Source organism: Labrus mixtus, chromosome 1 (assembly GCF_963584025.1).
Source record: "Labrus mixtus chromosome 1, fLabMix1.1, whole genome shotgun sequence".
Classification (NCBI taxonomy): Eukaryota; Metazoa; Chordata; class Actinopteri; order Labriformes; family Labridae; genus Labrus; species Labrus mixtus.
This window is the reverse complement of record NC_083612.1, coordinates 27,974,807-28,002,444: the sequence shown is the minus strand read 5'-3', so window position 1 is coordinate 28,002,444 and position 27,638 is coordinate 27,974,807. Positions and strand designations below refer to the sequence as shown.

The 27,638-nt window shown below is 39.3% G+C and overlaps 2 protein-coding genes across 2 annotated transcripts; both read right to left on the bottom strand.

Moving 5' to 3' along the window:
* Window positions 1-13: 13 nt before the first annotated feature.
* Window positions 14-7,751, bottom strand: terfa (telomeric repeat binding factor a). Its single transcript, XM_061041045.1, is given in 13 exon segments — window positions 14-330; window positions 636-682; window positions 776-858; window positions 1,930-2,090; window positions 2,092-2,257; window positions 2,611-2,697; window positions 3,200-3,673; window positions 4,563-4,687; window positions 5,019-5,159; window positions 5,679-5,765; window positions 5,873-6,003; window positions 6,383-6,478; window positions 7,303-7,751. Coding segments are annotated over 13 exon segments (1,908 nt in total). The 5' UTR covers window positions 7,454-7,751; the 3' UTR covers window positions 14-171.
* A 995-nt stretch (window positions 7,752-8,746) lies between these two features.
* Window positions 8,747-21,457, bottom strand: zdhhc7 (zinc finger DHHC-type palmitoyltransferase 7). The gene is made up of 8 exons (XM_061041030.1): window positions 21,304-21,457; window positions 20,147-20,245; window positions 15,261-15,608; window positions 14,044-14,168; window positions 13,822-13,918; window positions 13,006-13,087; window positions 12,209-12,339; window positions 8,747-11,966 (listed from the first exon to the last, which is right to left on the bottom strand). The coding sequence occupies exons 3-8, from the start codon at window positions 15,600-15,602 to the stop codon at window positions 11,784-11,786; spliced, it is 960 nt and encodes a 319-aa protein (XP_060897013.1). The 5' UTR covers window positions 15,603-15,608; window positions 20,147-20,245; window positions 21,304-21,457; the 3' UTR covers window positions 8,747-11,783.
* Window positions 21,458-27,638: the final 6,181 nt, after the last annotated feature.

Genomic DNA, 27,638 nt, shown 5'->3' with positions numbered 1-27,638 from the left:
ACATGCGTTAAGACACCTTTGTAGTTTTTATTACAACAAAGGGACAAACAATCCCGCACATGAAACCGTTCACATTTATCAAACTTGAGGGAAAAAATTGATTCCAAAAAGAAATATTTTTGTAAGGTTTATAAAGTCTGTGAGGAAACCTTGTTCTCTCACTTGAACCTCTCAAACAAGCTTTAACTTCTTCATTGTTCTCCATCTGTCCTTGAGCTGGACATTTGTTCGATAGTTGAAAGAGTAGTAATCTTTGATCTTACTCCAGTTTCCCTCTCCAAATTTTTTGACCCCTTTTCTTAACTTGACTGTCTCAGCCTCGGTCCACATCTGAAACAAAACAAAGAAATACCGGTTACTCAGTTACCTTTTTTTGTTATTGCTGCTGCATGATAATGAGGCTAGATAAAAATCATCAGCAGGTGAAACCAACCAGGATCAGAAAATTAAGAAGCATGGATGTTTGAATTCATCAGTTTTTTCCTCTATACAACCAATATCTCCCAAATACCTGTCATTTTAGATTTATATTCCCACTTTGAATCTCTAAAATGATGTGAACTTGTAATAATGAACCACAGGTATCTATGTATGTATAATGCAGACATGTATAAAATACAACTCGTTATACTTGCCTTCCTCTTCTGGCCTGTGTTTGAATCATTGCTCTCATCTTGTGTTTCTTTAGGGGGGAAACAGATCCATTAGTGAGTGTACAAAGGTTTTCACTGTTTGATTAATTACAGGATTAATCAGAAGAAATAGATGATGTTACTGCTGTTCTTTCGGCTGCTGAAATATGTCTCCTCATCGCTCCATGTATCCCTACTCTCCTTTGCATTATTGTAAAGCTTTTTCCTGTGAACGAGAGCAGAAACACAATCAGCTGTGAAAGATTCAAAAAGGGCAGCACCTCACATGCTTTTTTTTGCTGTTGTGCAAATAGGTGGGGTAGAATTTGTTTGGTATGTGGTGAAGCAAGTTCATTTATTTAAACTACCGTTGTTTTTGAAAAAGGGAATGAATCATTAAAATGAAAACGTGAGTAGTTAAACTCCTGGGCCTGTATTCACCAACATCCTGAGAATCCTCTCAGAGAGCTCCTAATGTAGCTTAATAATTTTCCTAGCCAGGGCTTTTAGCCTAGGAGTCATTTTATGAACATTCTCAGAGCAAGGAAGAGACAGAAACTTTTATCTTAGTGGGGAGGCGGGGTTCAATCCATGCTAGGTGTGACACATTTCTTTTCTCACAAGCTGTGATTGGTTAATCTAAAAAAAAAAATCTTCGACAAAAAAGTCAATCATAGAATGTAGTCAGACATTGTGTAATTATGAACACCATGAAATTAGCATCTGTGTGATAACATGTAAGACGTACTTGAAAAGTATATAGCCTACAGAATGTTTGAAATCACATGCTCACTTATGCAGCAGCTTCTTCACATGCTGATCGTTATAGCAGCATGTGAAGAGCCTTAATTAGTGATTGGATGCACCTGTGGGGGTAACCACATGTAGAGAAACTCAACATGCATGTCTCAATTTGCACTGTAAAAAAAAACAGGATGGATGGAAATGTCTGCACAGATCATTTTTGTCTGTTCGGCCCGACTACGAGTCCAAAAGGTTATTCCTCATGTAGTGTTTGGAGAACATTTCTCTGTTTTCTCCTCAGCTTGAGAAACTCTTAAGACTGTTAAAAGTCCTCCTCACTACTCTTAACGGTTTTACACCTTAGGAGCTCTCTTAAGGGCTAAGACACTTTGTGAATAACTTTTATCTTTATAAGGGTCTAGTCTTAACTTTTAGGGGAAATTCTTGGAAAATGTCATGGTTCTAAGAATTTTCTTCAAATGTTGTCACTAGGAGCAACTCTTACTACTTAAGAGGCTTTGTGAATACGGTCCCAGGTGTTCTCATCACTAACCATTTTGAATGTGAAGAACCTTCATCTTTCATCTGAGGGGTGGAGCTCGTTCGAGGGACGGGGCGAAGAGGAAACCGCATGGGTGAGCTGTCCAGTGAAGAGTCTGTCATCATGTCACTTGCATTTGCTTGATCTCTGCATAAAAACAACATGAAGTTAAGCAAATGTCAAATTCATAAACATATTGACATCAAATGAGTGTTTTATTTGGACTTGCTTGTTGAGAGGATCCCTGGCCAGTCGTTTACGAGGTGTTTTACAGGGTGACGATGATTCCTGTGGGTCTTCAGTAGAGTCTGATGATATCCTCTTTGACTTGTTAGAGTTTCTATAGACGAGAGTTGAGACTTAAAGCAATGTCAAAAAATGTGATCCGTTTTGTAAAAAACATTCTTTGCTCTCTGTAAAATTCAATAATCCCAAACAAAATGTAAAAAATACTGATGATTTAACGTCTGTTGAATACTTTCCTTAAAGTACGTCAAAACAAAAACGGTATTTTCTATCAGTCATGTTGAGAAAACGGTGAAAATCTTTATATTTCTGATAACAAACATCTCCTTGTACCATTCCAAAAAATACTTAGAGAAGTTAAAGTAACCAGCAAGATAGTTTCAGATTGAAAAAAACAAGTTTCCTTATGTGGGAAAGTTGTGTGAAGTATTTGACATTTTGACTTACGTCAGTGATCTGTTTGTCTCTTCATGGAGTTCGTCAGACGAGTCATTCTCAATTTCCGCTGACAACTCGGCCAAACTTGTTGCGGCTCTGCGTGACAAAACAACAGTGTTAGTTCTGAGCACTCACCGAGCACCACAGGACCACAAGCAAGCCTCAGAAAACCAGAGAATGACACGTGCTATACAAAGACAGGAGTTATTAGTATTTTTGTAAGAGTCATGTGATAATGACCAGCTACTACTACTCGTCATCAAACTTTATTCCTTTATTCTCTCTGATACCCACACAGTACTTCTGCAATAGCTTGTCGGCTTCAGTATTTTCTAAAAGTCTCTCCGCCATCGGGTGACAAAACCCCAAAGCTACTGGCTAACAGACTACGCCTAAAAACATTGTCTTTACTTATTGTTATGTTTGACAGGATCTGGCTTTAATGGTAGAGATGAAGAAACTTTGGTCAGTGGGAACACTAAAAATATGGATTCTTTTGTCTCCTACAATGTGCGAACAAATATTACAACCAATCCATAACTTGACAAAGAGAATGTTGATTACAGTGACCCCTAATGTTTCTTAAAAAAATTGATACCTGTTCCAATTTTTTTCCTTGGCTTTAGCTGCTGACTGCGGCCGCTCTTCTGTTCTTAAATCAGCCAGCTGATCTTGAAGAGCTGGCGTGCTCTGCGAGCTCCCCTGGCTGTCCGGCTCCACCACTAGACGTGCCAGATTGTAAGGGGGCCGTCTGGTCCTCTTCACCGCTGGTGTCTTTGAGAGTGAACCTGCCTGTTCTTGTAGAACAGCGTCTGTCTGCGGAGTTTGCTCTGCTGGGGACGCCTCCATGGGGCTGCCTGAGTCCCTCTGAAATATCAGTTCCTGCTCTGAGTCCTGATTGGTGCTGTTCTCTGGAGCAAGTGAGCAGTGGAGGGAATGAGAGTCCCTTTTTTTCCCCTGTTCCTCTCTCTCCAATTCTACCTCCAGCTGAACGAATGGTCTCTCATCTGAATCATGAGACAAAGCTATGTAAGCTGCCTCCAGCCTGGTCCTTATTATAACTGAATGTTTACTGGGAGAAAACAAAGACACAGAAAATAAATAGAGTCTGAGAGGGACTGCAAGTCAATATATTAGAATGGAAAAAGGTTCCAACATGGTTTTAATGAAAACAAAAACATCATTGAAAACAAATGACCCTGAACACACCTGTGGTAACGATCAACTGATAGAAGTTTTAAAACCAAATACTGTGACAGCTAAGTTCATACTCTACTTTTTTCTCTAATTCCTCCCACTAACAGCAGACATGTGGTCTCATTTTGACATTCAGTGTTGCCACGGCCCTCAAAAAAGAGAACAATCAAAACTGAGAAACTCCAATCCAAAAAGCAAAGAGAGGATGTTAGTCTAAGATCTGGAAACTCTAAACAAAATGTTAATATCTGTGTAAGGTTTATAAACTGTTGTTGTACCACTGCTATTTTTCAGTCCAATAGTTATAGAGGATGAGTGTGTCATATGATGCTCATGATTTAAAGCTGGCATAGTTATTTTGGCATCACTGAGAGAAAATGTCAAATTGCCTACTGTATATATTTTTTTAATTGAGGAGCATTAAGAGAAAACTGAAAGTGTGCACATCCTCTCATTGTGCTTCACACAGACTGTACTGTTACAATCCTGATGCATGTGTGCTACCCTTTAGATGTTGAATTTCTTTGCCTGATTCAATGTCATTAAGGGCTAATTCTCCAGCACTGGCATTTACTGCCTACACTGTAACCTACTGGAAAATAAGAAGTTCAACATCCTGAAAAGAGAGTGGCGATTAACACCATAACAAAACTAGCTAAAATCACAGAGAGACAGTTGCACGAGTCTCGAATAGCCTTCAGAGCTTACCGTTCTTAAAAGAGACCATACTGCATTTTACATTAGCAGGGAAGGTGAGAGCTTACCATGGTATGAAATGGGTGATGTTCAAAGGAAGCTGAGAGGATGGGCCAGGTTCCTCTTGCTCAACAGCTTCGGCTGCCTTGCCATCTTCCTTTTCTTTTCTTTCACCAAGAAGCCTTTTTGCAGCCTGTAACAGAGATAAAATGAGTCTGTGGACGGGCTGAACAAAAGTCTTGTGATCACTAACAACACTAATGTTAAAATGGAAACCAACTCTTGACGGAACTCAGAGATGGTTAACAAAGAATTCTGCTTCTCAAAATGATAGTAGTCATCAACAAAAAGTTGTCAAACAATCAGCATCTCAAGAAAAGAACATCTCAAATCCAACATTTGCATAACTCATTTTTGCCTATCCTCAGTCAAAATACCTCACCAATTCAAAAAGTCACCTTGAATGTCAATAAATGTGTCAAAACAACAAGCCTTTATCGTAGGCTTTGATCACAGCTACAGACCTGGTGGAGAAAGGGAACGCCGACTGGACAAAGCCTCTCACAAAAGGCCACCATCTCCTGCTTGAACTGTTGGTAGTTGATTTTCTCGATGACTTCATGTCTTGTACTCTTCTGCCTGACAAGGCCTGTGAATATAGCTTTCTATGAACAACACACAAATAGGAAATGAAAAAATGTTGATAAGTTAAATCTGATTGACATTGTTACATGTTTAACTACAGATTGATTCAGCATCATCTGAAATGTGTCAAAAAGTTCAATTGAAGGATTTTAATGCAAGAAGGAAGACTACAGGCTAATCAACAACACTGTAAACAATGAACACTAGACCCATGTACAGTAGTAGCTACTAGCTGCATCCAAACAACAAGGGTCTGGTGTGACTGAACAAGGTCAACAAAAAAGTCCTCATCAATCACAGAATATAACAGGAGGCATGGCTGACAAATAGCACACAGATGATGAAAGAAAGTCAAACAAGCTAAATCGTAACATTGCCTGTATATTTTGATAACAAGGTCAACTTTAAATACATGGCCTCCTCCTGAAATGTTGGATGGATGCAGTAATGGGGAGATTATTTTAAGGTAACATTCTGATGAGACTTCTTGAATTTATGGAGAATCCCAGAGGCCAAACTGTTACAGTAACAGAACTCACCTTGCCAACCATTTTCTCGGGGAAGTGTTTGTTCAGCACCTCTTTTGCTTTGTCAAACTCTTTGTTTTTAATGAGAATCCCAACAAGCTAAAATAAGAAAACAAGACATGTTGGTAATCTGATGAAACATTGTGTACAACACATGCTCAGATATGAGAATTGTGAGGGTGAAACAAGAATTCAAAAATACGTACCATCTCTTTCAGTGAAGTGCTGACCTTCTGGAAATCCTGCGGTGAAATAAGGTTTTCACTGCTCATGAGTTCCAGAATGGCTAAGGCTGATTCCAGAGGAGTTATTGACTGGTCCAACTCAAATGTCAAGTCTGCAGGTAAAGACAAATCAAGTCACTTAATATGTCACTAAACTAATGATCTACTCATGAACGTACCTACAACTCTCTTAAACATGGAACTACATTTATGTTGTAGCAGTACTCTTGGAAATGGATATCAGTTTTTAAATAATAAAAGTTGTGAAATGTTGGTGAATCAAGTGGCCAAACCTCCGTTTTATTTCTGTAGAATAATGCAGAGCTGCATTAGTGAATTACAGATCTGCATTTTGGAAACGGTGTTGATGGATGTTTTATACTACTTACAGCTGAATATTTATAATAACAAGATGTAGCTTAATAAAATCCACAACATTACACACAGTTGTTAATAGGATGTGCAATGTAAATGTATTGATGTTTCTCTTACCAAGTTTTTCGCCTTCATTTATCCGGGAGAGAAACTGCAATACTTTGAACTTTGTTGGCATGACATCAGTGGACTGCACAGGACGGGCCAACACACCTGTAACAAGCCAAACAAACAAGGTTGTGTTTTTCTACAAATACAGATGGAAAGTAAATAACAGCAGACACACTGGTCATCGCTCCTTGACAGATGGATAATACTAATTAAAGTGTAACAGAAAACAACCTTATCAGCACACATTCATTTACCCACAGTTCCCCTGCATGTACAATTTTAGGATTTCATTGCAGTTTAAAGCTAGGAATGCTTTGCACATTCACACATAACACCGTGTAGCAGACTTAAAACACAGCATCAGGATTTGACATTTTAATTCCTGTAATGAAGGAAAAGTGCACAGAAAAGTCACACACACAGACACGAGCAATGGCGTGGTCTCTCTCCCTATCACTGAACTTTACCACCTTTGCAGCTTCGTCACACAAGTGTGTGCATGCATCATTAATCAGAGTCTAATTAGACTCTTCCTCGCTGAATATTAGGTGAATTGTCTATCAGACAAATGGTCTCTCCAAACACATCGGATCATAAGAAAGTAAGTAGGAAGATATTCTAATGATGTTGAAGATTTTTTACATATTATCCCTATGAAGAGAACAGACTTGGTAGAGTAGTCTAAACTGATTGGTTAGTCTGATGACGCACCTCTGATTAACGCAGACGCGTACGAGGCTAAAGCTAATTGCTAATTGCTTCCCACAGTGACGAGCATAAAGCACGAGTTAAACATGGACAGTACGACAGTATATATGTAGTGAACATAAACAGTTTTTTATCACAAAGTTTGTCAAACACAATAAGTAAGCAAAGTCCTGCACAACTTTGAGTTCAAGAAGGGGGTAGCTTGATCCGTCACTTACTTTCAACAACACCTCTAATGTCACAGAAGTCATCGTAGTGGTCCTTTTTAAACACTTCTAATAAACAACAATAATAGTAGTCCACCAACCAGCGGTTGATAATAAATTCAACTTCGTTTTTAGGAGTATTTACAGTTTCCTTTGCCGCCATATCCAAGCTTGCCCACGGAAGCTGTAGGAATAATAAAGTGTAGGCGGGGAAAAGATGGAAGCTGGGTTTTTACTTCCCTGTATTTAGTCTTCCGGCAATGCTTCGCCGATATGTCGTCGCCTCAAATGTACTCGTTAAATCATAGACTTTACCTTTACGTTTATTAAGTCTAAGGGTTAAACTTGAAAGTACGAACGATGAGTGTCAGCTAATCAAGCTGGAGGAGTAAAACCTTTAAAATTTGAAAACAGTGGTGCCTGAAAGAAACAGCTTAGGGAATATATTAACCCACTGTACTCTTCTTTTGTAAGTGTACTGTAGGACATCACAGCGGAAAAAGTTATAGTGCCGCCAACTGGACTACAGAGAGTATTGCTACAGTGCTATGAAATATTTTATTCTTTTTTCTTAAAGGATTGTTGCGGTTTATTTCCAATTAACAGTTACTTATTTGATTATTATTTATTTATATAATTTAAAAAAGTTAGATAAAGTAATTTTCATTATAAGACTTACCTATGATTTTCTTATCTTTCTTTTTTTTCTTCATTTGACAATACCAACTCAGCATTTATGGCTAGAAAATGTTTAATGTTAAGGTCCCAGTGCCAAAACTGTTGCCTTTGTGTACAATTCTACAACTCACTTAGCAGATGCTTTTATCCAAAGCGATGTACATCAGAGAGTAAGTACAACATTAATCCATTCATACACCGCCACCGAAGCAGCAGGAGCAATTCAGGGTTGGGTCTCTTGCCCAAGGACACATCGGACATGTGGCTCAGCTGGGGATTGAACCCTCAACCTTCCAGTTGAGAGGCAACGACTCTACCAACTGAGTCACAGCCACCCTAAGTTTACATTTTTATTTACTTGTTAAGATTCCCTCAATGTCCCATAACAACATATGTGTCTGTTGTTTATTCTGGGATGATGGTTGCATTTAAAAAGTGGCCATATACATGTATAGACTACACTAATGTGTGTATTTTGTTACTGATTTGCTGACGTGTGTGTCTGCTTCACTTTTAGGTTACAAAATGTTTACTTGATTTTCCTGTGATTCTGCAGCAATGTATCCTCCTCTTTTCAATTAATCTTTACTGCGTCTTGAATCTCAGTTTCTAGAAATTAACAGCCATGAGCCCATGTAACGTAACAGAAACATAAACCAAACTGCTGATTAGCATAGCATGAAAACATTTTCCGTTGCATTTTCCGACTATGGGAAACACAACACCTATAAAAAAAGGAAAAGGAAATAGCATTTGATAGAAAACCAATCACAATATATAGCTTTAATGTAATCAACTTTATTATGTAAAAGAATGACATTAAAGATATGACATAAGATCATGACACAATTTAAAAACTTGAATAAAACATTCCATTTATATACTGTTAATAGTAACCTTTATACTTTGTTATAAATTTGATGGACTTTCTCCTAAAGGAAAAATTCTCTCAGGAGAGTAGCAAATAAAACCTTTGTCGACTGTATATGAAGATGTTAATGTAAGTCTGTAGTCACATCACCATAGTGCTCAGAGTCATAACTATACATCACAAAATGTTCTTTATCCTACATTTTCTGCTTTGGGAGAAAAGCCTTTGACAGAATAGTTTGCATTGTTTTACACCACTTTGCACACTGTCAAACAATCCTCTCCAATGGTGATTGTATTAGCTTAGGACAAACAGCAGGTAGGGATGAACACACAATAATGTGTACAACTCTTTAAATGAAGAGTTTGTTTATTCAATAACTAAGGATGAATGTCAAACTACATACCCTGTAAAAAAAAAATCCTAAATCAATTCTTTAAACGTACAGCATCAGAGAGGGGATATGAATCAAGAAAATCCTATGTCGAAGTACTTGTTTACATGAATCAAGCCCAATTTATTGCACAAAATACACCATTCACCATTGAATATTGACAGCAGCAATGTCCTTCAATTCAAATGGCCCATGATCTGCTACTTCCTACAAATACATCTAAGAGTTAAGTGTTTGAGTTGTTTGTTAGTACTGCCACTGTTACTATTATAGGACTCAGAGAACTCTCACTGGCTCTGGATGTTTTGTTTGCCACCAATACCTGCAAAGTATTTTTTTAATAGAACAAAAGTATGTGTGAAACTGTCAAACAGACAGACATTTCCTATGTATAATTGAAACCAACAGCTTGAATGGGATTTTTCTTTGTGTATGGTAAGTGTACATTTACTCTGCTGTATTACACACAAAATTGAAATCAAGGTTAGTTCAAACAAAGGGCTACTGAATTGAGAAAAAGAAATGGTTATTGGCCAAACTATACCGATAGAAAAAAACAAGAAAGGTGTTGGTTGGTAAAGTGATGCAGTCCTGCAGAATACAATTAGACATGTGAGGACAGCTTTAAATAAATCCCCTGATATCAGTTGGCTGAAGTGCTGTGTCACTTAGCCCCACAAAAAGATCTTTTACATTCTAAGTACATGTTGTAGTCATACAGCAACAGATATGATCATTTAGTGTAAACAGTGGAGACTGAGTTCCTTCTCCTGACAACCACAGATGAGAACAAAAAGCAGTATGCAGTAAAAAAAAAAAATGACACTTGGATAATCTAGATTTGTCAATACTTTGATAATAAGAGCCTGCCAGTCAAGCATAAGGTTAAACCCTGAACTGTAGATTCAACAAGTCTCATCCTTTCAGTGCAAACAGGCCAATTGATTATGTCAAAATGGGAGACAAGCTGTCAAATAGTGAGGGAACACTTTCATAAATATGGCAATACAAAAGCTGATAATTTCATTTCAATCTGAAGGCAAGAATAAATTAAAATAATCTGCTAGATGTAACAGGACTGACATTTCTGGAGTGAAGTAGGAAAGGCCTCTGAAGCATTCGCCGGGCTCCTTAAGACTTTGTTCAGAGTTAAAGATTGTATAGAGCCAGCTACCTCAGCCTCTCCTTTGTTATTCTGCAGGCAGGCTGCACAATGGAGGCTGGCTCTTGAGACCAAAATGAGCTCACGAGAGCCAAAAAAAGGGGTTGTGCTAATGTCTCCAGTTCTGCTATTCAAAATGTGGCACCAGGTCCTTGCAGAGGAGCATGCAAAGCCGGCATAGCTGCGACTCAGGGGATTTGTGTCGCTGTTTCTAGGAGTTTAAATGCTGTGAATTTTTATCCAACTGTTACTCTTACATATGGATGCCGACTATAAACAGAAGTTCTTTACATTTGGAAAAACGGTGTGCAAGTAAATTCAAACTGAGTAACATTCAGTTTTTTCAGCAGGTAATGTTGTTCAACCTATATTGCTCTGATATGAAAACCCAAGGAGGCATATGAGTGGATCAAGTGATAGATCATTTGCTGAAAATAGGATTTGGAGCAGCATGAAGGAGGGGAGGAACAGCACATGTACAGACACTGAACAAGTAATACAAAACTGTGATTCCCCCCCCCCCACAAATAAGGATTTGAAACAAAAGTATTTATTTCCAGAGAATCACTACAGTCAACTGTTGAGTTGTGGTCACTGTGATGATAAAGAGGCAGTTGTTAACAGAGGAAACAAATATTTCTACTGGCCCAAGTAGCCGAAAGAGAAAGAATCAACAATTTCAGCTTGAGGAGACAAACATGACAAAGAAGATGAGCAGATAAGAAAAGACACTCAGTCCTGTCAAATAACAACGAGGTGTTCACAGTTTCCTGTTCCTGTCCGAACATAGTGAAAGGCTCATTTTCAGGCTGAGATACCGACTGATCCAGCTGTTACACATGCAAATCGAGGCGGCACAGTTCTTTTAGTGAAGTCCTCTCTGCGCACTATCCAATCTTTCTCCTCAAGTGCCATTTAAGTAATGCATGTCCTTGACTGCGATTCCCTCATCTGGGTTCATGAAACAGTTTCAAGCTTTCGGCCATTTAACTTGACTTGTCTTGGTCTAGTGATGATCTAACTCCTGCAGCAGTCTTCTCAAGGTGCATGAGTTGAGCTCAAATGACACCTTGGAAGGTCTCACCAGGAATAAAAACTGCATGCTTTACCTAAAAACACACACTGAAACCAAAAAAGCTGCTCATGTTAAAACCAATATTCCAGTTGTACTCGTGCAGACCAAAGGTGTTGGGTCACTTTCAGCATGTGCAAGTGATAAGACAAACTTTCAGTGGTGGTAGTGTTGCACTGGAGCAGCCAGTCAGTTGTGTCACCCACACATGAAGAACAGCCTCAGGGAGCAGAGGCTCATCTCTGCTCCCCCGGAAACAAATAAATATCGCTCAAGAGGCGGACTAAGTGTTTAGCGGCATGAGTCTGCCCTGCTCTCAGACAGAAAACTCAGATCCGCCCCGGCGACCTTGTGTCAACAGCAACAAGCGCCTCAGACGCAGGCCTGTGAATGGATTACACCATAGCACGGAGGGTGGACTCCCAAACACAGCTTTCATCCCGTCCCATCTCATGCGACGCTCCCAAGTAGGCTTCTCATTTTTAAGACGTTCAATCTCCTGCAAGACATTCAAAGAGGTCTGTGAGTCAAAGGATTGCCTTATTTGCAGGTTTACATAAACAATTACATCAAAAAGGGTAAAACACATTTGGGACAAAAGAAGAAAGGAACTTATATATATATATATGTATATACACGTTATCACCCCACGACCCTGAAGACATCTTCTTGCTGTGACCCTCCCCAACACACACAAGTTGTCAAAAGAAACAAAGCTTTCAGGGTGCAGCGGACACTCACCGTCTCATCATTGCAGATGGAGTGGATCTGCGTACCAAACATTACAGCTGTGAAAGTGAGGAAGAGGATGGCTTCAAGACAGAGGAAGATCAGCAGCAGCACAGATACCCCCGGAGAAAAGTCGCTGCACTCTGATCAAAGGAAAATGGCAAATGGAAATGGAGTTTTAGTTTTATTACTATTTGACTGGGATGTTAAACAAACACCAGCTAATTTAATGCATTCAAAAAAAGGAGAAACTCCAAAGGCCTTTATTCTTGACTGAGCAAAATCCTGCTAAATAGACCCTTAAAGACAACATAGAAATGTTTCCTGGTTTAGTCCGATGAAGTTGTGAAAGTGATAATGTGGTCTGTAGAAGCTCTCATTTGTCTAACTGATGCAATCCCGCACCTTACCTGACCTATAATCAGACTGAAACTTGAAAGCATTCTCCCCAAACACTTCTAACAAGCTGTAACTCATTCACAAAAAGGTTTTTATCTAAGGATTAGCTGTTGTGTGAAATTGGCTGCAATTTTCTGCCAATCACAGCAGCCTTACATATTATTACATCACATTTGCATGTAAAACAAACTGGCTGAGAATATTTCCTTGATAACCAGAGTATCATCTTGTGCAGTAAAAACGGAAATGTGTTCATCTCTACAAAGAGACACACAAGGGGGGTGGGAAAGGTCAATGACATCTCTTTGATGACTGTGCTGAACAACTTCATTGACCTGTGGAGAGCAGCTGTTCTTCTCAACAGAAGAAAAGCCTCTACATGTTGATACTGAAAAACAGAGAAGCCTTACCGTTCCACTGGACTTTAATACAGCTGAAGAAGTGCATACAGCTGAGGGCCAGGGCGTGGGCCGAAATCAAGGCTATGTACATCTGCAGGAAGACGAACAGAAGAGGACGGAAGAGAGACGGTAAGTGACCGGCGCAAAAAAGGCCATTGTGCCATTATCCCACTAGGCTGGCTTAGTCATAATTTCCCTATACTTATATCACATTTGTACATTAATAAAATAAAATAAACAATGCACAGTGCTGTAATTAACTATTAAACTCTCTATTGATGTAAATATGTTAGCAGAGCAAAAATGTCATCTCACAGGTAACCTTGTACTGCACAGCCATATATAAGAGCTTTATGGTTCTGCGTCAAAAAAGTTCCAGTCAGCACATGAAGCCATATAAAAAAAGTGCTGATGTCGTGAGAGTCATAAATGGCTATGTGAGTACATTTCATGTAGGCGTGTGTCTGATGTGAGTGACATCACTTCTGAGCAGTGAACCTCAGCTGAAAGAAATGATCCAGGAACAATTTTTCCTGGAAACATTTTCTTTCTTTTTTTTATAAATATTATAATTATTTGCATTTTTTATTATGGGCAGATATTAAGTCCTTGAAGTTTCAACAAATGTTGAAATAAAAAACGAATTAAAGGCAAATGGTGTACTCAATTTGAAAAAGAACTGAGGCAATGCAAACATGTTCGATTATTAGTTTAAATTAGCCTTATGTGATATCAAAGAAGTGATGTATGTACATAATGAATCTAATCAACCACACCCTTGTTCAAAATGAATGTACCACACCATGAGTACTTGAATGTACTTACAGTGAAAAGTACAAAGAACCTCTGATTCTTTTCTCCCACACAGTTGTTGACCCAGGGACAGTGGTGATCCATCTTCCTGATACATCTTTTACAAATACTGCAGACAGGGGAGAGAAGACACAAAGGTATGAAAAACACACCTACGCGGCTTTCAAGGGGCAGCTAAGATGATACAAGAAGCACCTCATTCAGTGTAGAATTGGCCCCTACGCTGTGACTGACCTGCAGTGGTGTGCCCTCTCAGGCTTGATGCTGCAGCACTTTGGGCACTTGTAGATGACCTCACCGGGCTTCAGCTGTAAGCTCTCCATGTACTCCTTGGTTGCATTTCCCTTAGGAACTGCACCCTGTAGGATGGAGGATGATAGATATCAACTATAAATGTCCAAACAAATACATTATGACATGATGGCTAAGTGAATTCAAGCTGTGTGTCTCAAATCAACAGGTGTTTTACTTTCCAAGCAAAGGGCTCCAAACACACAAGGGCTCGGTCGTACATTAAAGAGAGCGGGACTCGGGTGTCACACTCATTGTAAGTCATGACTCACATAGTTATTTTCAGAGGATATACTTGATTTCTGCTATATTTATGTGTAAAAAATTGCACATTTAGCCTTTAACTAATCCAATCTCATTAGTTTGTGAGTCTACATTATACCTGCTGAGTGAGTCACAATGAGCTGTAGCTACCACTTTAAGTGAAATCATCAAACAATGTAAGACCTTTAAGTTCAGTCAAAAGCCCAATCGGACACTTTCCAGCACAGCTGACTGTGTACTATTTTGGGCTTTTAAATGGAGCAACTGTGAAAGCCGGGCTGTTGTGGGCTAGAAAGCACAAGTGAAGCCGTCATCAGTCATCAAGTTTCTCAGAGTAAGAATGAGTCAACGTTGCAGCACTACTGATAATATTTGACCTACACTCCCTACAGCATGACAAGAGGATCAGTAACAAAGCCAAGACTTTACAACAGCAACAAACAACAACAATCCTGAACAAATGATATCTATCAATATCTGAAATTATGACTCACCACAAAGACATTTAGGTGCACCCCCCCCCTCAGTGTGTGCCAGATTACACCAGAGAGCTACAACAAGTGTCAGACCCTGACAGAGCATGTTACTTGTGATATACATACAAATTTAACAGCAGTGAAGGAATTCCTTTCATTCTATAAAACTCTTCATTTTACCTCAATAAAGACTGAGAGCACCATATTACAATTGTATTTAATTCAGAGGTGGCCCTTTAGTTACCCTTCTTTTTTTGAGGAGCCTATTACAGTAAGGTATATGATTTATACATTTTGTCTTAAGCACTGACTCGAGCCATATTTTCTCTGCCTGATTTTTTTTTCTAACCCTGCCCACTGTCTCTTTCTGTTTAGCCTTTCAGTCCATCTACATCCTCCACCTCTCCTTCACATGCTTACCGGGTCAGTCAGCATGGTACGCAGATGTGAGGCCAATGCAAGCACAGCCAGAGAATTGAAGGCGGCCCCGTTCAGCAGGGAGTACCAGAAGTTCTTGCTCGGCAGCAGCATGACAAAGTTCACCACAAATTCAGCGTAGAGCACCAGGAACCAGGTGATGGATGCACACACCATCCCACAGCTGTCCTGAATAAACCACAGTGTGCGGTTTCCTGCTGTATGGGCATGGGGACCCCCGACCGTGACATCGGCCGACAGGCTCCCTGACTCCACATCGGAACCTGCCGACAGCAGCGGGTGGTGCTGCTCCATATCTCGCAGTCGGTGGTTTGAAGACTGCATCCTACCCTAGAGAGAGAGAGAGAGATAGGTAGAGATAGTACATTTAGGGCTTCTGTCACACAATCTTTACATCAACTGCTGTAATGTTAGTAAGGTTAAAACGAAGCAGCCTTCTAAAAGAAACTTTACGTACATATGTGAGTAACTGTATCTCGGACTCAACTGTTCTGGGCCCTTTGAGCGCTGCAACGTTTATTACAAGGGACATGAGTGGTTGTGTGTTTCTTGCTCTGTGTTCATGTCAAGGTCACATGAGAGTGTTCAGAACAGGCCCCCGAGACAATGTCGGCTGCTTTAAGATCAATCAATGAATGCTCTGATCCCTTTAGAAAACCGATCCTGCAGCCAGAGAGCATGTGAGGAATACAGGCTAATAATAATCTGTACAACCTTCTGTTGGTAGACATAATGGGACTTACTGACACAAAGTCAACCAATTAGATAATATATAATAATTTCATCAGGTTTATTTTGAGTCAAAACCATTGAAGTATCTTGATGGTATGATGATTAATCAGGGGTTAGATCAAAACAACATTGAGCAGCATGGGTGGAAAAAACATTCACCATTCTTCATATAAGAACCTCTTGAGACCTAAACATAAAAAAACTATAAGAAATACTTTTTCATTAGAGGGGATTTGTGTGACAATGTATATTAGCTCAGTAAGTTAGACAGACCCTGGTCAATGATGTTACCAAACTGGGGAAAGTTAGTCTTGACCTCCTTTATGCAAAACAGCCAGAAAAAAAGTTTTGAAGACGTACAAATCCAAAGATTTTCATTTAATGACAATAACATCTGGATTGCTACAGAGGTGGCTTCAGTAGACACACCAGTGTATTACACTGTAAAATGATAGTCTGCAAACTTGAGAGAAGGAGTGTTTAAATGAAGTGAGTGTTGGCATGGCAATAAAAGTCTTCTCTGACAACTAAAGTATGTCTTTATCGCAAACAGGAAATGAATAACAGACCTGCTATGAATGTGCTGAGCACACAACTGTGGCTTCCTCTTGGATACGGTCATTGACAACCACTCACACAAACACATGCTCTTTCATTCATAAATAAAAGGAACATTGCTAAGAAGTCTTTTATCATGTTTTAACAGTTTACCAGTCAGTCACCTGTAGTCAATTTGAAGGCAGAATTGACTTTTCGTATTTGTTGATGATGAGGTGCTCTGGTACTTTCTACTATATTGCTTTGACAGATGTCACTGCTTCTATTTGCTGAGCGTATGAATGAGACATTTCCAGTGAGTCAGTGGGTGCAAAGCTGAGCAGGACAGTCTTCAGCTAACGAGCCAACCCAGCTGCTTTTCTTAACACCAGACTGCGGTTTGTTTCTGTATCCATCCAAAAACTATCTGTGTCAGTGGGTGTCATTTCTATTGCTTTCAAAAAGGATATACAGAGATGAGAGTTTTTGTCCCTCAGTGCTTAAAACCAGAAATCAGCAACCATGTCCTTCTGACAGAAGCAGCAAATACACTCCAGTTAGAGGAATCTGGTTCCAATTCGGCACAGTGAATTTGTAGAGATGATTGCAAATATTATCATAACTCTGTGACAAGAAAGTACATAATAATACAATTTATCCCGTCAGTTAAATGTTTCTACAAACACAGAAAAAGAGCGGCTTAGCAGCAGGTTTTGTAAATAATTGGTTTTGGGACTAAATCTTGATCATATATTACATTTAATCTTGAAACCAGCGATTAAACTGGGTTAGTTATGTGCTTGTTGCAGTCAGTGACACGGCTATTGAAGGTCTCTCAAACATAATTGATAGTGATAGAGGTTAGCCTGAGGATACTCTGCACAAACACGCTGTGGCTTTAAATTAAGATGACAACATTTTACAACAAAACACAACTCACATTGAGAATCTGAACAGTGAAAGTGAAAAATAAAAGACACAAAGACAGAGACGTCCTAACAGCTAATAATAATATATAATAATAATAATAATAATACAAAAAGTAATAACGCTGATCTAATATTGTGATTGAAATTAATTTTCATGCATTTGGACATTTGTGTGTTACTGCGTCATAACTAAGAAAGATATGGCTTCACCTTTATGTAAACCAAATTTCTTAAGGTCAGTGGGACAAAGTTAAGGACACGCCTCCATTTCAAAGAGGGGCCAATTGGAGCCTGTTGGTGTTCTCAGGATAAGAACTGGACTTATTTAAACTTTAACTGATATGTTTTGAGCTGCATTAAATAAATTGGCACGCAATCTGGACAAACTATTGACTTTTATTTCTCATCTAAATTGTGAGTTTTTTTTCTTTATTAAGAAAGTATTAGAATAATACAGATTAATGGGGACAGTAGGGATGGTATGAAATGGAACAAAAGTCTCCAGCAGTGACATTACTGCATAGCCATTCAAAAGTAGGAAAGTGTCACACACTTAGCAAACGGATACCCTTTAAGAGATTTACTACATGATCAGTTTTATTGTAAATGTTGTTATATCTGTTGTAGATGTGCAAAGCTCCACCACTTCCCCCTGATTAGAGGCCTAATTGGATCATTAAAAACAATTGTGTGGGCAAGCAGAAGTCTTTACCAACCGCCCTCCTAACAGATTAAAAAGGTTGATGACACTGAACTCTATGTCAGTTCTATCCTCATATTACACTGTTTTAATATCAAACACAGTGAGTCTATGTGAGATAACAATATCAGAAGTGTTGTCCACTGTGCATAGAATGAGATAGAATGAGAAAGTGAGGGAGGTCTGAAGCTGATTGGAATCAGTGCTGATCCAGACTCATTCGATGAGTTGGTGATGGATCTACTCTGTCAAAATTGCCCCACAACTCAAGCCAATACACGGGCAACAAAAACAAAGTTTGTCAGCAGCTCAGTAGTGTGGGTCAGGGGAGGAAGAAAAACTGCAACCACAGTTTGAATTAATGACAACCGAACATGATTGGAGAGCAGCTGAATGCACAGAAGAAAGGAAAAAAGATTCAGAATATATTCAATGTGTCAGATCACATCTCATCAGATGACATCTCTCCATTAGTGTACGTCAGATCCGCACACATGTATTTCTGTCGATGTGTGTATTATCATGTCTCAATAACTGTGTGAGTGGTCAAGCAATTTCTCCTTGTTGAGTAAATGAAGCATATCTTCTTCTTCAGAAAGTGACTGCACGAAGTAGTGTATACTTTTTGTAATTGATTAGTGCAGCATGTGAGTGACCGTAGAAAATGCTAATAGTTTCAGTTTTTGGATGGGTTATATTGGACACAATCCATAAACTCAAATACTGTAAAATAAGTGCAACATGTGTCAAGATTAAGTTTGATATTTACAAAGCCAACACCTGCTGTCACCATAGAAGCTAAAAAAAAAAAAAGGCAATAATTGTTAGCAATCCCAGTAAAAAGAAATGCATAGAAAGTGATGTGCAGAAAAACAGACCTGACTACATGGGGCATCCAGTTCAACAACGTTGTTTGTTAAAAGCTTTATAAGAATCTTTCATAGAAAGCACCTGTCAGTTCGATCTGTAACCAGTGTGTTTATCTCCAAATCACACATCACCAGCCTTGTTGGACAGCATGTTTTTTTCTGTTAAACAAAGAAAACCAGCATCATCTTTAACAAGGAACAAAATGCTTCTGGCCAGTTTAGAGCGTATTGATTCTTTTCTGAGGTCAATGAGAGGGAGGTCCATTAAGCCACACCAGCTGCCTGCCCTTCCCAGTCAGAGGGCACAACACAAGACTCCCTCTCTCCTTATCTCACTGCCTCTCTTCTCTCTTACATCCATAACCAGCAGTCACTTCAGTGTCATCCTGCTCACATCACTTTACAAGACCATCACATACTAAGTCACAGCAAGGGGAAGTGTCAATGCTAAAGAAAATGAGATGAAACAAGAGCTAAAGCCAAAAATATTCCAGAAAGAAATGGGTTTCAATTTACGGACTGATACAACTCATGCTATTTATACTAAAGTGCAAGGGTTTTAACAGCCAATGAAATTACTGACACAACAAAGATATTATGACTGGTTGTTTAGTCACTGTGTAATTGGACAACCTACATTATCCAATACCAAATAAAAACATTTACATCAAATATTCCATAGTGGCTTCTCCATAACTTGTTATTCCATTAGTCACAAAAGATTGAACAACATTGTGCTATTCCACAGCTTTATTCTCATCCAAACGGTTGAAGGCTTCTATCCATGAATGTATGAATGTTTACAGTTTAATACAGAATTGCACTCCTATGCGTTCTAATTTTTACACCTCATCTTAATACTCTGTTGCAAATGACTTCTCAAGTCACTGCTCTCTGGTACTAACAGCTTAGATAGTGAACAACTCCATAAAAAAACCCTCCTATGAACAAGTAAAAGCCAAAACGAGGAATGTCACTCTTCCAGCTTTTGCTCTAACAGACAACATGAGTTTAGCCGATTTGCTCTGTTTGCTCCTGTTACACATTATAATCTGTCAAACAAAAAGCATGCAAATTGAGAAAAAAAGTGGGGCAACGTACCAAATATGGTCTTTCTTCACAACAACATGCTTATGTGTTGATTTCCTGGACCATCATTCAGGATGAAGTAAATATGTAGACTGACAGGTAGGCTGATACCTGAAATAGATAAACATGCACAGGGAAGAAGTGATTAACCTTGGGATCAAGAAACAAATAGCCAGTTAACTGCACATGAAGATCACTTTTTTTTTTGTTGAAACTGAGACTATCAATGTTGACAAAACACCATACACATCTTTCAATAAAATGCAATACTTTTCACCACTAACTACAGCCTCTGAAATGTCCATACATGTAATCAACTACTTTCTAAGAAAGCTGCAAACCCTATTGCAACCTTTACAAAAAAACTACTGTAGGCTGCATTGAATTTGACCTGCTGAGTGTATATTGAGTATGACATACTCATACTCATTGTGATACTCACAAGTTTACAAGTGTTCCTTGTTTAATTCCAGAAACACACACCCAACATGATTTCTATTCATACCAATGTGGTGACACTGCAAGTGTTTCCCGTTTTTTAGTCCGGGAAGTAATGACAGACTGTCTTGACTCTGAATCCTGCCCTGAGGATCAACCACCTAAATGTAGCAAACTAAAGTGTCAAAGCCACCAAATGACGTCAGCGGTCACAGTGACTGTCAAACACCAGTCTCTAAGAATAACAAAATAACACGAATAACAAAACGACGTTCACACCTTTACACATGTTTGTACTATTATGGGTAAGACATGCAATTTAAATGTAACATGCATTTTATTTTCTTTGAATGATAGTAAAAGAAAGCAAAAAGGTGTGCCAACATAAATACTTTGATTTAAATAAACAGACAAACCACAAAGTGACGTAAATCAACAGATTACTAAAGGAGGTGTGACTGAGATTAGAGCCTCTGCTGCACCGTTTACAGTAAGGGTCGTGACTGAAAGAGAGCCCTATCAACACACACAAACAACTACACACTCACCCACACACACTGTACACATCAGCTCCCACAGCTTCACACTTATCATGCATATAAACTGAAAGGTAAATCAGGCTGGCTAACTATTTAGCCACAAACAGAAGCTAACACGGCTAGCATGCTAACACTGTGTGTACACGACAGGCGCAAAAGCAGAGCCTCCAATATGGACGACAAATTACATACCTTAATAGTCGTTTTTTAATTTGTTGGGGACTCCTTTTTAATACATTTTGAGCTCCTGTTTTGAGCTAAACAACAGCTCCGGCGTAGCCGTGCCCGCAGCAGCGGCAACACATCGCTCTAACAACGAGCTGGTAGTGACCAGTAACGACGGTGCTTCCGGGGTTCACCTCGGGTTCCTCCGTCGTCATTCGGAAATGTCCGGAGAAGTTGTATTATAGCGCCATCCCGTGTATTTGTAAAGAATTGCAACATTAAATCTGCGATAAACTCAATTCTCCACTTGTAGGTGCTATTGGCTAAATACAGTGGATGACATTGACCCCGTAAACTTAGAAAACAGTACTGCATTGAAATGCTACAGTTATTATGTCTTCATATAGGCCTGGTGAGTTAGGCCTATGATAAACAGTTTATTAAAGAGAATGTCACAAGGAGATCTTTGTATACATGCAAAGTAGCTGTATATTTATGTTGCCTTCAACTAAAGGCTATATGTGAATGCTTGCATGATCACTCCTACTCTAAGTTCAGTACAATTATTTTTTTAAACTCTGGCCTACAGAAAAGTAATGTATTCTGCCTCAATTAATTGTTTCTTTTGGCCCTGAATTAGCCTCAAATTAGCTAAATGTTTGAACTTACTGGGGCCACCTAACCATAGAATATGCTTTACATTTCCAAATCCAATTTTCAAAAGGAATGCCATTTATTGCATGTAGGCTATATATCCCCCCATCAAGCAAATGTCAACTTATCAAAATATATTAGCTTTTGTAGACGTCCACATGGACACTCTGAGTCACCTAGATACAAAGTGCCTGGATACTATTAAATAGACCTGCACTTGAACTGCACTTGCAGTACCAGCCTTGGTCATGACAAGTAGGTATAGAAAGGTTTGAATATTTTAAAGTTATACAGAACCCTCAATAACTGTCCAGCATGAGACATTTGAGTAATGTTACTAAAGGCATTTTCTGGGACAGACCTGCCCCTGACTATAGTAAATATTTAGTTTGACCTGACCAGGGTGTCTTGTGGTCAGATGGGGACAGATGCCCACTTGTGGCGTCATGTCCCCAGCAGGGAGCAATAGGAGCTTCCTTGCAGCAGTCTCTGCATGTCACGTGTCTCCCAAGAGTGAATAATAAAGACAAGACAAAGCAGCTTGGCCCTTCCCTGGCCTGTGGCTGCAGCTGCGCAGTGAAAGCTCAGGGTTTCTGCCCTGCCTGTTCTAGTTCAGAGCTGATATCAGCGGTCTGCTTTAGGGGGAGGTAGAAAAAAAACCCCAGCAATCCACTAAAGCAGCTTAGCGGCTGGGGACTGAAGCCATTTCCATTTCTGCCTCTCTCTCTCTCTCTCTCTCTCTCCATTATGGCTGGATAAGCAGCTGACTGACTGCTAAAAGAGCAGCCACAGTAGCTACATTTAACCTGCAGTTTTCTAAAGGCTCCCCCAACCTGATAAACATCCTTTGAAACATTGCTTACTTGGTTGTATTAGAAAGGGTGTAAGAGACTGTAAATAGCATCTGGGACAAGCAGGTATTTGATTTTAACTCTTGATGCAATCAGGAGACTTTTATGTGATTTAATAATGAATGGTAAGTGCTCATGCAACAAATAAAATGTACAACAGGAGGCCTTGGGTTCCCATGTGCATTATAATTTTGGAGTAGCCCCTGCACTCAAATTTTCCACAAGAACCAACATTTGTTGACATGCCGCATGCCGGCTTTTTGGAGCTAAGTGCTGCAAAGTAAAGTTAAGAACAGAGTGTTTTGGAGGAAGTGTGGCTGTAGCTGGTCCCCCTTCTTTAACCCTTTCAGAATTGAAAGGGGTAACGATGTGTAGCTCGGCTTATATCAGAGAGAGGGAGAGGAGAGGAGATAAAAATACCCTTGGTGAATAAGAGTGAAAGAAAACACAAGCAAAAGAAGAGTTCCTGTGAGGATAGCTCAATTCAGGATCAATTTTACTATCATTAGCCATTTCTGTGTCAAAGGAGACTGCCTTATTTATTTTTTTGGCAAAATCACAGCAAAGCAGTATACCTTGTTGTCTGTCTTTCAGATGCAATATGTAAAGTATGCACAGACTCATTTAAAAATAGCTCTACCTGCTTTCAGACACTGCTGTACCTTGCGACATAGTTGCTGCTGTGCAGCTGTAGGCCTACTCTAATTTGTATAGGTATTATATGTTTTAAATTGTACATAGGTTTCTATTTGTATTCCTACTGGGTTATGTATTTTTTCTTGGAATAGATCATATTTAAATTGTAGGGGTTTAAGTTTGATCGATGTAGGGCTACTTTGTTTTCCAATTAAGACCTCCTGTTTGGTTCAAAAATAGTGTCAAAATAATAATTCAATATGATAATGATATGATATGATATGATAATAATTCAATATGCCAGTTGGCAATATGCCAACTGTTTTAAAAAGGCTAATCCAACATTCTGCTTGACTTTGATTTCTGTTACAAAATTAGGCTGATACAAATATTCTAAATAATATTCCAAGAACAATGTATTGTAGTTTATGCATTTACCTTAATTACGTTTTCACACAGACACAAACTTCTGAAAGTTTCCCCAAATTTTTGTGGATCAGCTGCCTGTGTGAATGCAAATGCCCTAACTGTTCAACCCGACTTTACCAGGATTTTTTCCTGCCAGCCAGCACCCTAGTGAATTTTCTGCGTGAAGTCATGGTGATGTGTGAAAGCAGCAGGAGATAGTCATGAAAATTCAACGCAAGCAGTTGGTAGGGGTTGGTGACATTTATATCCGACCAGTGTGATCTTCATGCACATATTGAACTGCTTCATTATGTTTTCCTGTTCGCCAGTATGTTCTTCTTCACTCTTTTACTGATAAGGTGAATGTATCGAACTACACTAATCATTGATATAAAACAAAAATTGTCATCAAAGCGACGGACTCTGTAGCTTCATCTGCCTTTTGTCCCATTGGAATAAGTTGTGTTTTAGCTAATTATTATTTAAAACTAACTAAATCCACTGGAAAATACTTTTGTCTTACAAAAAAAAAGAGTCATGACATTTGATCAAAACATTTTATTTTTTATACAGATTTTTTAACAGCAACAAAATGTGGGCCTACCTAAAAACAAACACGCACTGTTTAATGATCAACATGTTTTAGAATGTCAATTATGAAGTTCAATTTCTTTTCAAAAAATATACTTTTATGCCCACCAACACTAGAGCTCAGGAGCTCCACTTCACATTAAGAAAGAGAACATTTACATCTTAATAACTTTTCAGACAAAGAGTAAAAGCAGAAATAGCTTATGCTTTTTTGGCTCCGGGTATTTCTTTTTTTTCCTCCTATGCGTGATGAAGACAAAGAACCATCCAAATGAGTCTTTCAAATCAACAACTGAAAGATCATGGGCCTTTAACTTTTGTTGCTAATGTGTTAGCTGCTGTTGGCAAAAACAAACTGGATTGTAGAAAGGTACACTGTGAAAGCTGGCATTGAGTTCAAACATCACATGACCCTAAAGGGCTAATTGATGTTGACTGGATTGGTTTACTGTTAACTTCTATCAATCAGTGCTGTAAATATCCATGACACTGTGCGTGCAAACTTCAGAAATGATTACAATAGCAGACTGAAGGTAAATTAGAGCAGATGTACCAACTACTGAGAAGTGGGAGTATTTATCTCTCTACAGAGGCATTACGGATAACACTGACCAGGCCATGATGGAATGGCCTCTAACCTTCAGGCTTATCTCCACTCCATCCACCTTTCGCCTCGCCGGCACAAATCCAACCTAGAAGCCTTTTAGAAGGGATTTTCTGAGAAGGGCAATCTGTTGGCTGTTCTGTAACTGCAAGAGTGAAACAGACAAAGGCCAAGACCATATGCCACCCAGTCCACCCCGGGATACCCTTGTTTATTTGAATGCAGTTTCCCAAATACAGATTGAGGCTGAAAATTGTTGCTAGTTTTCCTCCCTTTCTTAGCTATGAAGGCTCAAGAGTTTCGTAAAGAGATCTTGCGTGAGCCAGCTGAGGGATATCTTTTTAATCCATTTATTTTTTCCTACTTTCACTGGGCTGTTCTATTTTCTGCATCAAGGGACAGGTATAATGGATTACTTGGAGGTTTATGTGAGAGGAGCCAACAAAAAAGCAAGTATCTTCTTGACAGACACAACTGAGGACATCGAGGAGCAGACTTCTTTAAAAATTCAAACCAAAGAGTCTCAACAAAAAGCTGAGACTGCAACTTTCAAAATAACGAGTTGACATAAGACATTTGTTAACTTGAACTTTCAACTCCATACCTCTCTTTGGTTCTCCAGGCCTTGCCTTGATGTGATTGGATTAGAAGTAAGCCCTTACCCTGCAGGTGCCCAGGTCATCTCAGGTTGACATAGTGTGCTATATACTGTAGCACACTAATTCTTCACTTGACTCTTTAAAATACAAGTCATTAAAGCTAGTTTAAGTCCATTGAATACAACTGAGTATACAACATGAGTAACTTAATAGTGTAGTTAAGATTAATTTTGCACAGAGACTAGAAGAGGTGGATGCAGCTAGCCTTGCTCTGTCAAATAGCAATCATCTTGTATATGCCTACAAGCAACTTTAAAAATCATTATTTAGTCCACACAAGTATAACAAAATGCAAACAAGACCATTTTCAGAGGGAATTTTGTGCCTGAGGTGCCCATAAAGTAAATATTAATAGACAAAGTCTGAGTGACGTCACCCATCTGTTACTGCAGGGAGCTTTGAAATCCCATCGATGGCGGTCACCATGCTGGAAATGCTGTCTCACCCGAACTTTCAGTCAACCTAACATCGGGCTAAGAGTTGGAGCTGAGGCGGGTTTGAAGCCTCTTGATAAACCCCTTACACCGAGCCCGCCTGATAATCAGGTCAGCTACGCACCTAGTGAATAACGCTTATCCTTCATAAAATCAAAACAGAAGAGTTAGCAAAAAATCCACCCCCAATACAGTGTGTGCTGATCGATACATGAGCTAATATTAAAAGCTACATGATACAAGATTGGGTATTTCTGTGCCTTTAAAAATAAGCGTTATGTATTCAATCAGAGCCAGGCTACGTCTTTGTCCCCTTTCCTGTCCTTCTAAGCTATGCTAACGGGCAGCTGTCTGAAGCTGAAGTGTCTGCAAAAGACATGGGTGAAGTCTAAAATAAAGATGCCAATGACTCTGTCTATGTCATCTTTAAAGAAAAGTGGTGGCTTTTTATTAAAGGATTTATCTGAACAGTACATGAAAACTATCTCTCTCTATCTCTCTCTCTCTCTCTCTCTCTCACACACACACACACACACACACACACCATTTTAGAGTACTGCATCATATTTGCTAAGATCGATAGAAAGTTCATGTGAGGGCTTCTAAAGTAAGCTCTGGTTTCCTTTCATATGGAGTTGGGAGAGGAGTATTATTGTGTGTGTGTGAGTGTGCGTGTGTGTGTGTTTTAGTAACGGTTCAGTGGAGACCCGCTTAAGTCTGGACCTTCATGGAGTTGAGGCATGACTCACGGTTTACCCCGCTTCTGCATGCTGCGCTGTGAAAGAGACCACATAGTGGATGAGGTCCATCAATTATTCAACAAAGACAGACTTCCCCTCTCTCTCTCTGTCTCTCTCTCTCTCTCTCGCTCTCTCTCTCTCTCTCTCTTTCTCTCTCACACACTCAGTGTTCAGGTTTGGTTTTCTAACTGACTGAATCTTCTTTATACTACCACAAACAGCTTCTATCTCTGGCTTGCTCTCTTCTCTGCTTCTCTGCTAACCTGGCTGTCCTAAACCACTTAAAACAAGCTGCATCCAAATTGAAATCTGAGGCCCACCCTAGTAATCTTTGGCTTTAAAGGGATTTTTTCACTCCAAAACAAGACATCAAGTAATATGTCCGTGATCGTGTAAGATTAAGGCTACACAGAGTGCTAATCCTGTTCAGAGCTATGTATCTCAGACGTGGGCATCGCTAAGTAAGATGTCAAACTGGGTAGAGTCAAAAGGGGATGTTTTCAGAGGATTTCCGGAGATGATATTACAACCACACAGGGGTTAGCAGTTGCTAATGCCTCACTGTAAGAAGGTGCAGGACCTCACTGACTAAAAGTGGTCCAACAAAAGCATCAAAGTTGTTCATTTGACATTTTAGGAACATCTAACCCAACTATAGCGATATTTACAGTCGCTATAACTGTATTTGGTCATTGATGGGTGTGAAATAGTTACAGAGTCACATGCTTTAGCCTATTCAAATAAAGTATACTTAATATCATTTCTGGCTATTTTCCCAAAGTGTT